The 13,746-nt window shown below is 40.0% G+C and overlaps 1 protein-coding gene across 1 annotated transcript; it reads left to right on the top strand.

Moving 5' to 3' along the window:
* The first annotated feature begins 1,956 nt into the window (after positions 1-1,956).
* On the top strand, positions 1,957-4,783 carry LOC120546217 (potassium voltage-gated channel subfamily F member 1-like). Its single transcript, XM_039780993.1, has one exon. It carries the CDS (start codon positions 2,180-2,182, stop codon positions 3,677-3,679), a length of 1,500 nt encoding a protein of 499 aa, XP_039636927.1. The 5' UTR covers positions 1,957-2,179; the 3' UTR covers positions 3,680-4,783.
* Positions 4,784-13,746: the final 8,963 nt, after the last annotated feature.

The raw sequence follows: 13,746 nt of genomic DNA, 5'->3' as shown, positions 1-13,746 counted from the left end.
GTCCCTCTGAAATGTAGTGGAGTAGAAGTATAAAGTAGTATAGAATGGAAACACTAATGTTAAGTACAGGTACCTTAAATTTGTAGGCTACTTGTACTTGAAAATGACTTAATCACAAGCCACTACTAATAACTTGTACACGTAAAGTAGAGCAACATGTACAATGTATGTCCTTGGAAGAATACTTCATCTTCCAAGTAAAAGTTTTGTTATTTCTCTGCATTTATAGTTTCCTTGTCTCAAGTTTTTTGATAAGAAAAAAAGATTATCTCAAGTCACCAAAGTCCTTGTAATATGGAAATACTTATTTATAAATCCAACAATGATGACCTACAGTAACTTGATGTTCTTCTATTATAATATTGTAAGACAATTAAAACAAAAACAAAGTTTGACTTGACTCCACTGCATTGCAGGTTTTACTTTAGTTGTCTTTGGCTTTAAGCATTTACAGTAGTCTATAACACAAATACTGGACTTTATTGTACTGTAGGCTACCTTGTCTTTTTCAATCACATATTAATGGATTCCTATCCTCAATGGTTTGCACCATTGTTTGCAAGCAGAAAAATAAAAGCATTTAGGCTCCTGTATTGTGAAGGTTGTGTCACTAGGTGGAGACAAACAACAAGGAAAGTACTGAGATGCTGTACGGTCTCTCAATCAATAATTCAGTTCACGCTACTGCAGAACTGATCAATTGACCTCAGATTACAAGTTGTTAGAAATTTTATTCTGCAGATTAATGTTTGAAAGTAGCCTCAGAAACCCCCCCAAAATCCGTTCATGCTCTCACTGATGGCAGTAGCATACTTTTAATCCTCAACCATCACGATCACTTGACAACACTGAAGAGCCATATAACGTAGGTTTACAATAGTTTAATATTTATCAGGCCTATTATCTCTCCCAGATTAAATGATTATTACTTAGCCTGAATCTATTTCGTCTGGATAATTTGGTGACAGCATATAATACATTCAAAATGGATGATGTATAATGCGTCTTTCACAAAGATTGTGAAGGCTATTGTTGTTAAAAGAAAAAGAGAGAGGATGATTTAGGATTCTAGTGTAGGCCTACTGGCTGTTATTCGATTACCTTTAACTAACTGTTGATCTTCGAGCTGCCACGGACACCCAACGAAGTGCGTGTCCTTGATTTCCCTGTCTGCTACTTCACAATTCATTACATGCAGCGGAGATTTATGATGCGATGCGCCTGGCTGCACTGCGCTGCGTCAACACAACCACACAGAGAGAGAGAGCGCGACCGGAAGACACGGAGATAGCCTTAAAAATAAAAGCATAGACCCTGCATTATATTGTTAAAACATCTGATTTGCAGGGCCTACAATATATTTAATTAGATTTCCTCCATTTGTTTAAACTCCTCCTTTAGTTATTTCAAGTGCTATATCTTGATCTTTAATATATTGATAATGTTGCCAATATAACTAGCCCTAACCCATATAGATTTCCCCCTTTGATATAATTTATTCTATTTATTTATTCTAATATTTAAATCTTTTTTTGGTTTGTTAAGGCTACATATTGTTCTTTTATTTTTATTTTTTAAATAATTACACACATACAGCAACTTATGTTCTTAAGGTTTTTTATGTAAGGTAATGAATCACCAGGTTGGTGACACAAAGAGAGATAATCACAACTACTAGAATAAAAGTTATAAGAAAGGTTGGCATTGGGCAGCGTTGTAAGAGCACATCTGTTAAGTATTACACATTGAGTGATTATTAATTGCTGGATCATCTGGAGCTACACGTTCCTTTTTTTAGTAATTGTTTTAAAATGCATTAAAGCCTGTTTGGTGGTGCAGCAAAAAAAAACTTGGTCAGTATGGATTTAGTTTGAAAGTTGTTACCGGAAGTCTTGTGGTTTGATTGTGGCTCACTTGACAATACGCGCACTTCAACGCTAACTTTCTCAGAGCACATAGTCGTACTGGTTACTGCCAAACACGGCTGTGTTGAGCTGAGAAGACATCACGCTGCAGTCACCTCTGAGCAAACATATTTTTTCCCCCCAACTTAAATCCAGATATTAGACAATTTTGGAGGTTTTACGCACAGCGCCAGACTTGTGTTTAGTCTGACAGTAGAGTTGTGTGAAAATCTCGATCACTTGGGCTGTTTTGTGGCGGACTTGTTGCCAACATAATGTGGGGGATCCAAAGGACTCGGTATGCAGACTGCAACGGCTCTGAAGCCAGTGAAGAGACCGAGATTGTTGTTAACATCGGCGGGGTGAAACAGGTGTTGTATGGGGACGTGTTGAATCGCTACCCGGACACCCGACTAGCAGAACTGGTGGACTGTTCACTTAAGTCTTCTGAAGAAATATCTTTACTATGTGACGACTACGACCCTGACACAGGAGAATTTTATTTTGACAGAGACTCCGAAGCATTTAAGTGTATAATTGAGCTGTATTGTTATGGAGAGATTCACATGAAACGAGGCATCTGTCCGATTTGTTTTATGAAGGAGATGGAGTTCTGGAAGATCGACTCTGATTTTCTGGACGAGTGTTGTAAATGCCACCTGCAGGAGGTAGAAGATGAACTTGCAGAGATCGCAGAGAAAGTGAAAACTATCCTGGTGGACCGAGATGGAGATCCGTCTGCAGCAGGATGGCAACGCTTCCAGATGTGCCTCTGGAGGCTGATGGAGAAGCCGGAGTCCTCGCTGCCTGCGCACATAATTGCTATAGTTTCTTTCATCTTCATCCTGGTCTCCTCCGTGGTGATGTGCGTCGGGACCATCCCCGACCTGCAGGTGGAGGACTCGGAGGGTAACCTCACAGAGAACCCAACTCTGGAGATCATCGAGACGGTGTGCATCGGCTGGTTCACTATTGAATACATCCTGCGTCTAATCTCCTCCCCAAATAAAACAAAATTTGCCCTGGCTTTCATGAACATCATCGACTTCATGGCGATCATGCCCTTCTTCGTGGTGCTGATTCTGACCTCCTTCGGCACAGGAGTGATGGAGCTGGCTAACGTGCAGCAGGCGGTGCAGGCTTTACGCATAATGCGCATTGCACGCATTTTCAAGCTGGCACGACATTCCTCTGGACTCCAGACCCTCACATCTGCCCTGAAGAGCAGCTTCAAAGAGCTCGGGCTGCTCCTCATGTATATGGGTGTGGGGGTCTTCCTTTTCTCCGCATTGGGCTACACCATGGAACAGAACCACCCGGAAACCTTGTTCACCAGCATCCCACAGTCGTTCTGGTGGGCTGTGATCACCATGACCACAGTGGGCTATGGAGACGTCTACCCCAAGACCACGTTAGGTCGGTGTAACGCTGCCATCAGCTTTCTGTGCGGGGTGATCGCCATAGCGCTGCCTATACACCCCATCATCAACAATTTTGTCTTGTTCTACAACAAGCAACAGGTGCTGGAGACTGCTGCCAAGCATGAGATTGAACTGATGGCGCTGCGCTCCGGCGATGGCGAGCAGGAGGCTCCACCCGGCGCCCATAAACATGTTTGCGGTGCAGGGGTATGGGACACCGCCATGCGCTCCTGTCACAGCGACACATACATACCCTTACTGAAGGATCCCAGGGGAGGGGCAGGCATCCATACCCCCAGCATGGACACAAGCTTTGAAAGCACAGCCGAGACCACTGAATATTTAATCTCATAAACCCCCAAAAGACCCATTCATCTTCATCTGAGAAGACTGCAACAAAAAGACAAATAACACATCAAATTAATTACTAATTTTTGACTCATTTAAACATAACCCGAACAATTTAGGGTTTAACGATACCACGATGACTGGAGATATAAAAGCCTCGTAGAAATAATAGGACCGCAGTAATGCTCTCCAAGGACCGTTGATGCATTTGAGGAATCGCGCCTATTAAAGTGACATATGTGTAAGATATTGACTTGATGAGCTGTGCCTTTGCGCAGTGACTCACTGTAGGGCTGAGGGCTTCTGTTTGAACTGCCAGTACTACACCGATTCCCCCATGTAGGTTTCTTATATAACCCCGCTATCCCCAATCCTTACACTCATACTGTAGACTGCACTGTAGCTTATTCCTCTGTACAGATAAAGGCCTATATATCACCATGAATGTTTTTTTTAAAATATAGATTGGCAGCTCCTCCAGCAAACAAAAGAGAAATCATCCCATTGTACGTTTATGAAGGATGTACAGGCATGACAACAAAACTGAGGGAAACCTGTTGGTATTTAATAGTGATGGAAACTTATAATGCCATACATTTCAACAAGGTCACTATAAAGACACTTAATACACTAGAGAGGTGATGGGTATATGAATATCTGCTGGTGAGCTTCAGTAATGTCTGTAACTGACACTGTATGATTGTGAGGTAACATATCAGATCTACAGTAAAGCTACTGTGCAGGAATGGTAAAGGCAGTGACTGTGTCAGTAGGCCGCAGCTCCAGATAGGATCATGTAATCAACGCCAGGACCTCAGAAGTTTCCTTGGCTGCAGGACTTGCTCCTACTGTATAATGGGTTTGAATTTTGCAGCAGATGTCACCACTCTGCTCCTCCCTGGAAGTCCAATGGAATAACTTGATCACCAAGTTATGGGCGAGGGGAAGGAGCAACAGACTGGAGGTTAAACAAAAATAATCCCAATGGCTGAATTATTAAACTTTGAAATTGGTTTTTTTTATTTATTTTTTTTGAGTGCAGGCTAACCTGAAAATCTGAGTGGAAAAGAAGGATTTCTGATGAGAATATAAATAAAACATTTGAATATGTGGAGGAATTTCTTTCATTAATTCATCAAAATGGCATCCAGGCCGCAGGTTATCAAAATAAGTAGAAAGTTTAAGAGTATCAATAGGGAGTTTCTGCCTGTAAAATGTGTCTAAATGCATTATTGCTGATGAAACTTGAAAGGATGATGCATTGTCATACTGTTTGTCAAAATACACTTAAATTGGCTTAATGGGCACTATATTTAAAGGTTAAAGTTTCATAGTTTGAAAGGTCTCAACTCCTACACCATTAGTCGAAGTGACATAAAACTTGCTGCACAAATAGAACAATCCTTAGAAACTACATAAGTGTGACATATTTAATTCAAACGTCATGTCAGTCAGTCATGTCAGTGGTTTAATTCTGCTGCCACCTGCAGGGATGATTTATGTCAAGATTGTGTTCCTTGGCCCAGTCTTAATTTGTTACACTTTATGAAATGAGCAGAATATCTTGAATGTAAATACATGCCGCCTTGTGCATGTGGTTTCCCCACCAAAAACAGGGCATATTAAGAAGAAGAAGAAGAAGAAGAAGAAGAAGAAGAAGAAGAAGAAGAAGAAGAAGAGACACTAATAACGGCAGGTAGCCTGGAAGTGGTTCGGTTTCTGTTTTCATCGGTTTGGTCAAGTTTGCATTCGTGCTACTGCCCTACCACTTGGAGTGGCAGCAGCTGGACATTTCAACTGTCTATCCATTACTTTTAGCTAATTATTTGTTTTTCTGTTACTTTAAGCTAAATATGTTAACTATTTATCCATTAGGCTACTTCTAGCTATATAACTATTTTTTTTTTCATTACTTTTAGCTAATTATTTCAACCATCTATCCATTACTTTTAGCTAAATATTTAGAAATGGTTGCAATAGTTAGGGAAAAGTAATAATGGATAAATGGCTGAAATAGTTAAAAGTAATACTTTTAGTATTGAAAGTCTTTTTTGGAAAGACAGTTAAGGGCCTTTCAGACCGACGGCACCACTGCTCTCTGAAACCCATTTTTCCAGTGGTCTGCGCCTCGCCATGACAGCGTTTTGCTTCATCGAGCAAAGCGCTCAAAGTTCAACCTGGTTCACAATATTTTATGTTGGACATGAAAATGCAGATGTTATGTTGGTTTAGGTATGTTAAAAAAATTTCACTGTTAGGCTTGATTGGGGACCTGAAAGTAAAAGTCAAAAAGGTAAAACTTGAAGCACTGTGATTACATCACCAGTCACATTTTAATGGAATGAAGGAGAGTGATACATCTTACTGCTGCCTTACTGATAAAGTGCCTGCATCAATCATTGGGACAAGATGTCAGTCTGTTTGATTAGTAACAGGGCACTGATTCAGTATGAGCTACCTCTTCAGTGATGTTTTCCACTGAGCTCCAGTCTAAGTTATACAGCCTGAGAGAAAGATCATGAAGGAGGTCAGGCAGGACTCTGCAGGCTGTCCACCTACACAAGCCCTATACAGGACTCTGCTATCTCTCCTGGCCAGCAGCAGATTCAAACATGTCAAAGCCTGGGAGAAAGGCCTTTGTACACGCTGACAGGTGGAGCTGGAATGTCAAAGACGTGCATTGTGTAACGGAACAATGTTCCTCCAGCAGACATGCGCGTGCAAATACACATGCGACTTCAGGTTCAAATTTAGATTTTCAAGCACACACTGGCGTAAATACAAACATCCCCCCTCCTCTCCACCACCTACAAGTGCACACTAATAATTACACACACACAAAATGTTTACTTGACTCATCCGCCATTAAATAAAAAGATGTCTGATGCATGTGTATGTGCAACACAGATTTCTCTAAATCATCTAAACAGACTAAAAGGGTCACAATCTGCGTAGGTGTGTGTTTGAGAAAAGTTCTATAAATTGTCCAACTGGCGGTTAAATTACTTTCTAATGGTGTTTTTGTTTTTTAAATCTTTTATTCCACAACTAAGCCAAGATGCAGTGAGGGTGGAGAATAATAATTAAAAAGGCAATGTATAGCACGCTATGTTTGTTTCAATCTCACACTTCAATATTTCATTAAGTGTTGAATCATGGATCGTGCTTGAAGGATGCTATAAATAAACACGGTATAACATTCTGCCTGAATCCTCAGACACTTTTTACAACACCGTACAGTAAATTAACCAGCAGTATCACTGTGGATGTACTTAGAAATATGGGTGCCATCAGAAGTGTTTTAGTAGGTAGATTCCTGAAACTCACGTGTCCCATCCAGCTGACTCCCAGCGCAGATTGTTTTCTGGTGATGTACTGTCCTATTGGTATTAAGTTACACACAACCATTTAGATGAGAGCACAAACACATAGAGACCCTGCTTGCCTCTCTCTGCTCCCCTCTCCATTGACCTTTAGGACAGGGATCTTCTTTTACTCATGTCTAAAAATAGGGAAATTCCTGTAGGTAACAAATGGTACAGACAAATGTAAGTTCAATACAAACTCAAGCTGTTATGCATGCATGACCCTAAACAGACGTTACAACTGTTAAAAAGTGGCTGTAATAGGAAAATTCTAATTTCCGCAGCATCAGGGGGTTTCAGTCACAACATTTGGTATTCCTATTAAGCAAAGTTGTAGACTGACATTTAAACCAAAAACGTGAGGCATTAAAACACATCAGGTATACGATATTGGTCTCACGACCAAACTAAAAGCAGATAATGTCTCCCTTATAAACGGTACAAATGGGATAATTTTAATGAATTTGTATTCTGCAGAAGATGGTCAAACATATTAATTTGAATAAGAATGTGTGTGCATAATGTTATGGCTTGATAGCCCAACCCTCCGAGCACTGTGTCTGTTTGAAAGATATTTTCAGCTGCAGGAGAGGGTAATTTCCCTGATGTCAGATTCAGATGAAGAGGAAAATGATGTTTCAGGAGCAAATTTGTTTCTTTTTTTCTTTCAACAGGAATGTTTAAAACGCTGCTAAGGTGCACCCTGGAGCCCTTTGATTGACACAGGAAGCAACATAAAATTGCATGACAATAATTACATATGACCTTCAACAAAATAGCAAAGAATGATGATAGAACCCGCGCAACCCGCCTGCAAAAATGATTTCCATATCTTCTTTTTCTACTAACCGTATCACTTATTTTTATCTGGTAAAGCGTTCTCTTGCAAAAGCATAACTTCTGCACTTGTGGGTTTATATGTTAAATTCATAAAACCTGCAGAATATAAAACTATTTCATTTGAAAAATCAAATAGCTTGTGCCCAGACAGTGTATTGTTTCAAATGCAATGCCTTGCTGCTGACTATGACAAAACCTTTCAAGATGTCAATGTGAAGTGTTACAGTAAACAATGGAATCAATACAGTTGTGCCTCTGCAACCTAAACACTGACCAGTGAGGATGAAATGCAGCCTTCTGCTGTTTGCTGTAACATTACCCTGGACTTCATAAATGGAAAGGAAATATATATCTGCAAATGCAATATGAGAAAAAAGGATTTGGCTATAAAACAGTTCTCACTGGTCATCAGCTTTTGCCGTTTATTACCTTTTTCTTTGGATGTAAATAAAGAAATATGTGCAAAATTGTCATACCAAAGTATGGCCTCAGTAGACATAATAATCCTTTGCAGAAAATCGTTCAGCTGAAAAGAATATACAAGATAAATAAAGTTCAACACTGCCTTTAGTCTCAGTGTGAGCTCAGTTTATTGAGATTTGGCTGCTAAGTTATAGCCTCATTTTTTTCAAGTTGTTATCTGAGGAGGGTTAACGGTGCCTTTTATGTGAAATAGAGTCGAGGTCGCTCTGGGCCATTGCAGTTTAATGTTAAGTCTCAAGGAGGTGATGTGGCCTCCTAAAAACATGTGTGGTGGATCCTGCGTAATATGCTTACTGAAATGGCTGCCCTCTACCAGTCCTCTGCTGCTCTAAGAACAAGCCAAGTATCTGTGCTAAAGGCTTGGGGGAAAGTTAGCCCACATCAGATCCTCTCTTCTGGAAAATACCTGTCTGATTATATTTATGTTATAAACCAAGGAGAGCAACAAAATGTTTATGAACTCATTATATTACTTTAAACAATTATATTCTCTCATTATGTTTTGTTGGTTTTGTGCAGGGTTGGACTGGCCATCTGGCATACCGGGCATTTTCCCGGTGGGCCGACGGACTTTTGGGCCGAACCGCCGATTTAAATATGCCTTTTTTTAAATTTTTTGGCCGGGCCGGCCCATAAAGAACTCACTGCAGCCCATTGGTTAATTTTCTTTATTGGCACTGGCCTGACCCAATCAAATCCAGGATCCCCCTTCCCCATTCCGGGCCGCAAATTTATGAATCCCACTATGGCCACGCCTCCCGGCCCTGAGACACGAGCTGTAGTTATGCTGGAAGTTTAGCATCCAGGTTAAAATGGACAAACGACCACCAAAGTGCAAGGGAGGGCAGAGAAATCACGGGAGAAAAAGATTAAGAATCTACAGGCGGATTCCTGAAATATTTCGGACATGTTTGGGGCTGTAGTAGCTTCTTCAACATCAGCATTACCTGAAGTAGAGGAAGGAGGAGGAGGAGGAGGAGGAGAGGAGAGGCAGGCTGGCTATACAGAGAAGCAGAAACAAATCATGACAGGGAAGAAGCCGAGTGACCATGACAGGGCCATGGGAGCGAGTGAGGAAAAGACGGAAGAGAGAGTAGATGACGATGTGGTAAGGAGTAGGCAAATTAACAGGGACTTTCAGGAAGGGAGGGAGGCTGTGTGTGTGTGTGTGTGTGTGTGTGTGTGTGTGTGTGTGTGTGTGTGTGTGTGTGTGTGTGTGTGTGTGTGTGTGTGTGTGTGTGTGTGTGTGTGTGTGTGTGTGTGTGTGTGTGTGTGTGTGTGTGTGTGTGTGTGTGTGTGTGTGTGTGTGTGTGTGTGTGTGTGTGTGCGCACGCACGCGTGCCACGTCATAACAATAACAAGCAGTTTGGCTGTAACATTAAAGTTAGTGGCTGTCAGGTAACCTATCTGTGTAAGCTTACATTGAAAATGCTAGCGGTTAGCCCGTTGGCTAGCTGAAAAGTCTGTGTGATCTATAAAATCAGTGTTGATATAAGCATCAGTGTTCCTTGAATAGCTTAATTAGCTTCTCTTGTATTGGTGCTCTTTTCCAGGGCATATACTGTACTACTCTCAGCTTTATTGTAGCTTTTGGGAAGTGTTATAGTTATGGTTATATTATTTAGCAGACACTTATGTCCAAAGTGACAAAATATGAATCTTACAATAGTTAAAAATAGTTAAAAATTAACAGTAAACCGTTTTTAAAGTTGCTAAGCCAATATTAAGCAAAATAGTAATAATATCAATAATGACAATACAATATCAATAATAAAAACTAATAAAAATACCATAAATATACAAATCATAACTCTAAGAATGAATGAATTATTTAAGTGTAAGACCAACAGATAAGTCTTGACACCCCTCTTGAAGGATCCAAAACGATCACATGAACGCTGAACACTAGGCAACTCATATCATAGCATGCACGCATATTTTAAGAGGACTGTCTGCAGGGAATGTGTCTGACCAATCACGGTGGGTGTGGGCCGCCTGGGCCAAAAATGCCAGGGCCAATTTTTTGTCCCAGTCCAGCCCTGGTTTTGTGGGATATTGTTTCAGGAGCCTAATATAGAACAATTAGGTATTGATTAGCCTGCACAGTGGACCTTAGTGCAACAAGCCATTCAAACGCTCCTTATATAGACCTTTTTCCATGGCAGACATGTTGACATGTCATAGTAGGAAAATCACAGGTGTATTCAAAACCATTAATGATGGCTGCATTCCACTTAGGAGAGGACCTGGTATTGTGCATGCTGACTCACTGAAAGAGCTTACTGGGACACTTGATGGAATTGAGCCATCGTTAAGGTTATCAATTTCAGCTGTGCTTTTCCTTCTATGACAAGTCAAAATGTCTGCTGTGGAAAAGGTCCATTATAGCTTATTGCTTGAGAATATGTTTGTTCTGTTCCATTTAAACATACCGCTTTGGAACTTAGTTATATACGACAATGCTTATAAAAAGTATTAGGCTACATTGTTTTCCTGTTTTGTTAACCTACAGCAGAGATCTTCAACATGGGGTCCGGGACCCCTAGGGGGTCCTCAGAGTCAATGGAGAGGGGCCACCAAATTATTGTTAATTTTTGAAAGTTTTTTTCAAAACTTAAAAAGTCTTAACATGAATCCAACATATTATTAGCAAATATAAACCCCCACTGCTTACTGGCTTATAGGTAAGGTAGGCACTAAGGCCATCCACATACACAGTCAATCCTAAGGATTCACTGTGCCTCATGTATGCTTAACAATAAAACATGATTTATAAAATCATGCCAAGTTAATTATTAGGCTAGGTTAATAGCTTAGTTTTCTATGCAAAAAATGTATGTACAATGTAAAGGCTTTAGGCTGCCCTACACATTATGTAGGCCTAGTTAATTTCATACAATATATGTAGTAGGGGGTCCCTGCTCCATCTCTCTTTCAGTTAAGGGGTCCTTGGCCTAAAAAACGTTGAAGACCCCCTGTCTTACAGCATAGATCAAAAGAGATTAACTCTGTAGTTGGTAATTCAATCTTTAGAGTAGAATACAGTTGTGGTATAAGAAATCACAGACATACCTTTTATTAATTTACGTATTGCATATCTGTTTTTGCTCACATGTAATTTGCAATATGGTATTTGGTTGTAACAGTTAGCTGCTGTCCACGTTGAGTGACCTAAATTAGTGAGAACAATTATTTATCAGCATTTACCCTGATGACAAGTCAGGTTAAATACTGGAAACGGCTATAAGTGTGTTGTTTAAATGCTTTGAGCAATACAAGACAACACATCTTCTTTGTAGCATCCATGTTGTTTCCACATTATGATTTAAAGTCCATGCACACATCGACTTTCCCAACTCGGGAAATAGAAGCATCCGAGAAGCATGTGAATGCACTATTAATATGGAGATCTAAGAGTTTCATTGATCTTCTGAATTAACTCAACCTTTTGAAATATTCCTTTGAAAGTGAAAGTTAAATTCAAAATATTAATAAGAAGAAATATTGATTCAGCTAGTTGTGAAGGTCACAAGTGAGGCAGCATTATTTTCCTCTGGCTTTGACAGTTTGATACAACTTCGCTGAGGGGAGGAAAATAATGTCTGTGAAAGGCCTAGTCCCCCAGTGTTAAGTGAATCCTTTTTGGCAAACATAAATATGTAAATTAAAAATCAGAATCCAGATGTATTTATTCATGTTGTGTTCTTTGAATTGTAATTTAGCGGCGGTGTGTTTTGTGTTGCATTGTTTCACACATTACTGCTGTACTGACTGCTTTGATCAGGCCTCGGCAGTTTGAAATAACACCCTTTGCATTTCTGCCAGTCTCCAGATGAACTTGGGCTATGGAACCTGTGTTCACTGATGGCTTCAAAAAATTTGTCCAAAGCCAAAGCTTGTTTAAGCTGCCTCAGTTTATTTAAAAATCCATCCATCTGTTGCATGGCTTTTTTTTTAGCAAATTAATTTGATAAGAAGGTTATAAACAACAACACATAAAAGAAAAAAACGGCTCTCCTGACACCACTGGCTGCATAATAAAGAGCAACAACTGGGCCTGCTTACTGTCTGCTGCAAGTTGTTATTTCTTTCCTCTCAGTCACTTAGTTCATGCCCTTCACTGATGGTCCCCACTTCAAAAATGGCTTACAAAGGGCAAATTTCACAGCATCAGCCATGTTGTACTGGCCCTTTGTCACTTCTGCTGATAAATGTATGGACATCTCATTAAGGAAATTGGCCTTGAGAGACCAAAGCCATAGTGATTGATCTGACCTGCTTGCCGATACCCTTGCCACTGCTGATTATCTCATCCAGAGACAATGGTGTTTTATGGAGTGGAACATCCATGTCCAGCATTGGCTTGCTACAATGATTACAATTAATGTAGGGCTGCGGGTCGTAAAAACAATATTTAGTGAGAGTGCCATCAGACTTATACATCCTCCTGGATGTAAGATTCATCCCTGTCACAGAACGACTGAATGTCTTTTCCTTAAGTCAAATTGTGACAGCTTTGCATTATTGTAGTTGCAGCCTTGGGTCTATGCCGTGACACTCCCAGTGAAGTTTCATTCAAAAATGCAACATCCATCATATGGAAAACGTAACAGCCACACGCAGAAGATTGATTGCAGCCATGAAAGTAAATCTCATATTTGAGTCATGGGCTCTATATCAAGATTGTTGCTTTCATAACAGCAACATGTGAGAGATATGATTATGTCTGCTGTAAATTACGTGCTAGAAACATCATAGAGCATTTTGAAATTAAATTAAGGATAGGCTAGCTTTTTCCCTTGTTTCCAGTCTTTATGCTAAACTAAGCTAACCGTCTGCTGGTTGGAGCTTCAGTGGTATCAATCTTCTCATCTAACTCTCCATTAGAAAATAAAGGTTTATTCTCCAAAAGGTCGAACTATTCCTGTAAGTATGGAGCTAGAGGCAGTTAGCCTAGCGTAGCATAAAGAGTTTGCCAAGAAATACCTACAGCACATAACTCACCTTAGAACCACACATATTCATTTTTACATTTCGGTTTGTGTATGGATTAAACAAATGAAGCTATAGCATATGCTCAGACAGGAAGACTATACTTTTACATGCTTAGGTCTGTAGTTTTATTTCTCATGCATCTGCATTCAATCCTTTCACACATGCTCACTTATTATTCCTTGTTGTCCTGTCTAGGGCTGTCAATAATGTTACCAGGTCATCTAATCTATCCACTAGCACAGCGACACACCTAAATTGTTAGCCTATCATCCTGCTGGTGCCTAGATTCAAATATGATTATCTCTCTGCCTTTAGTACATTCATTCATTCATTCATTCAAACCTTTATTTAACCAGGAAAAAACTCCTTGAGATTACAAATCTCTTTTAC

The sequence above is a fragment of the Perca fluviatilis genome, chromosome 18, assembly GCF_010015445.1.
Source record: "Perca fluviatilis chromosome 18, GENO_Pfluv_1.0, whole genome shotgun sequence".
In the NCBI taxonomy this organism is placed as follows: Eukaryota; Metazoa; Chordata; class Actinopteri; order Perciformes; family Percidae; genus Perca; species Perca fluviatilis.
Note: the sequence above shows the minus strand (reverse complement) of the source record. Positions and strands in the feature narration are given on the sequence as shown.

What these genes read in the sequence shown, in the direction of transcription:
- LOC120546217 (XM_039780993.1), top strand. Translation starts at nt 2,180, where the DNA reads ATGTGGGGGATCCAAAGGACTCGGTATGCAGACTGCAACGGCTCTGAA.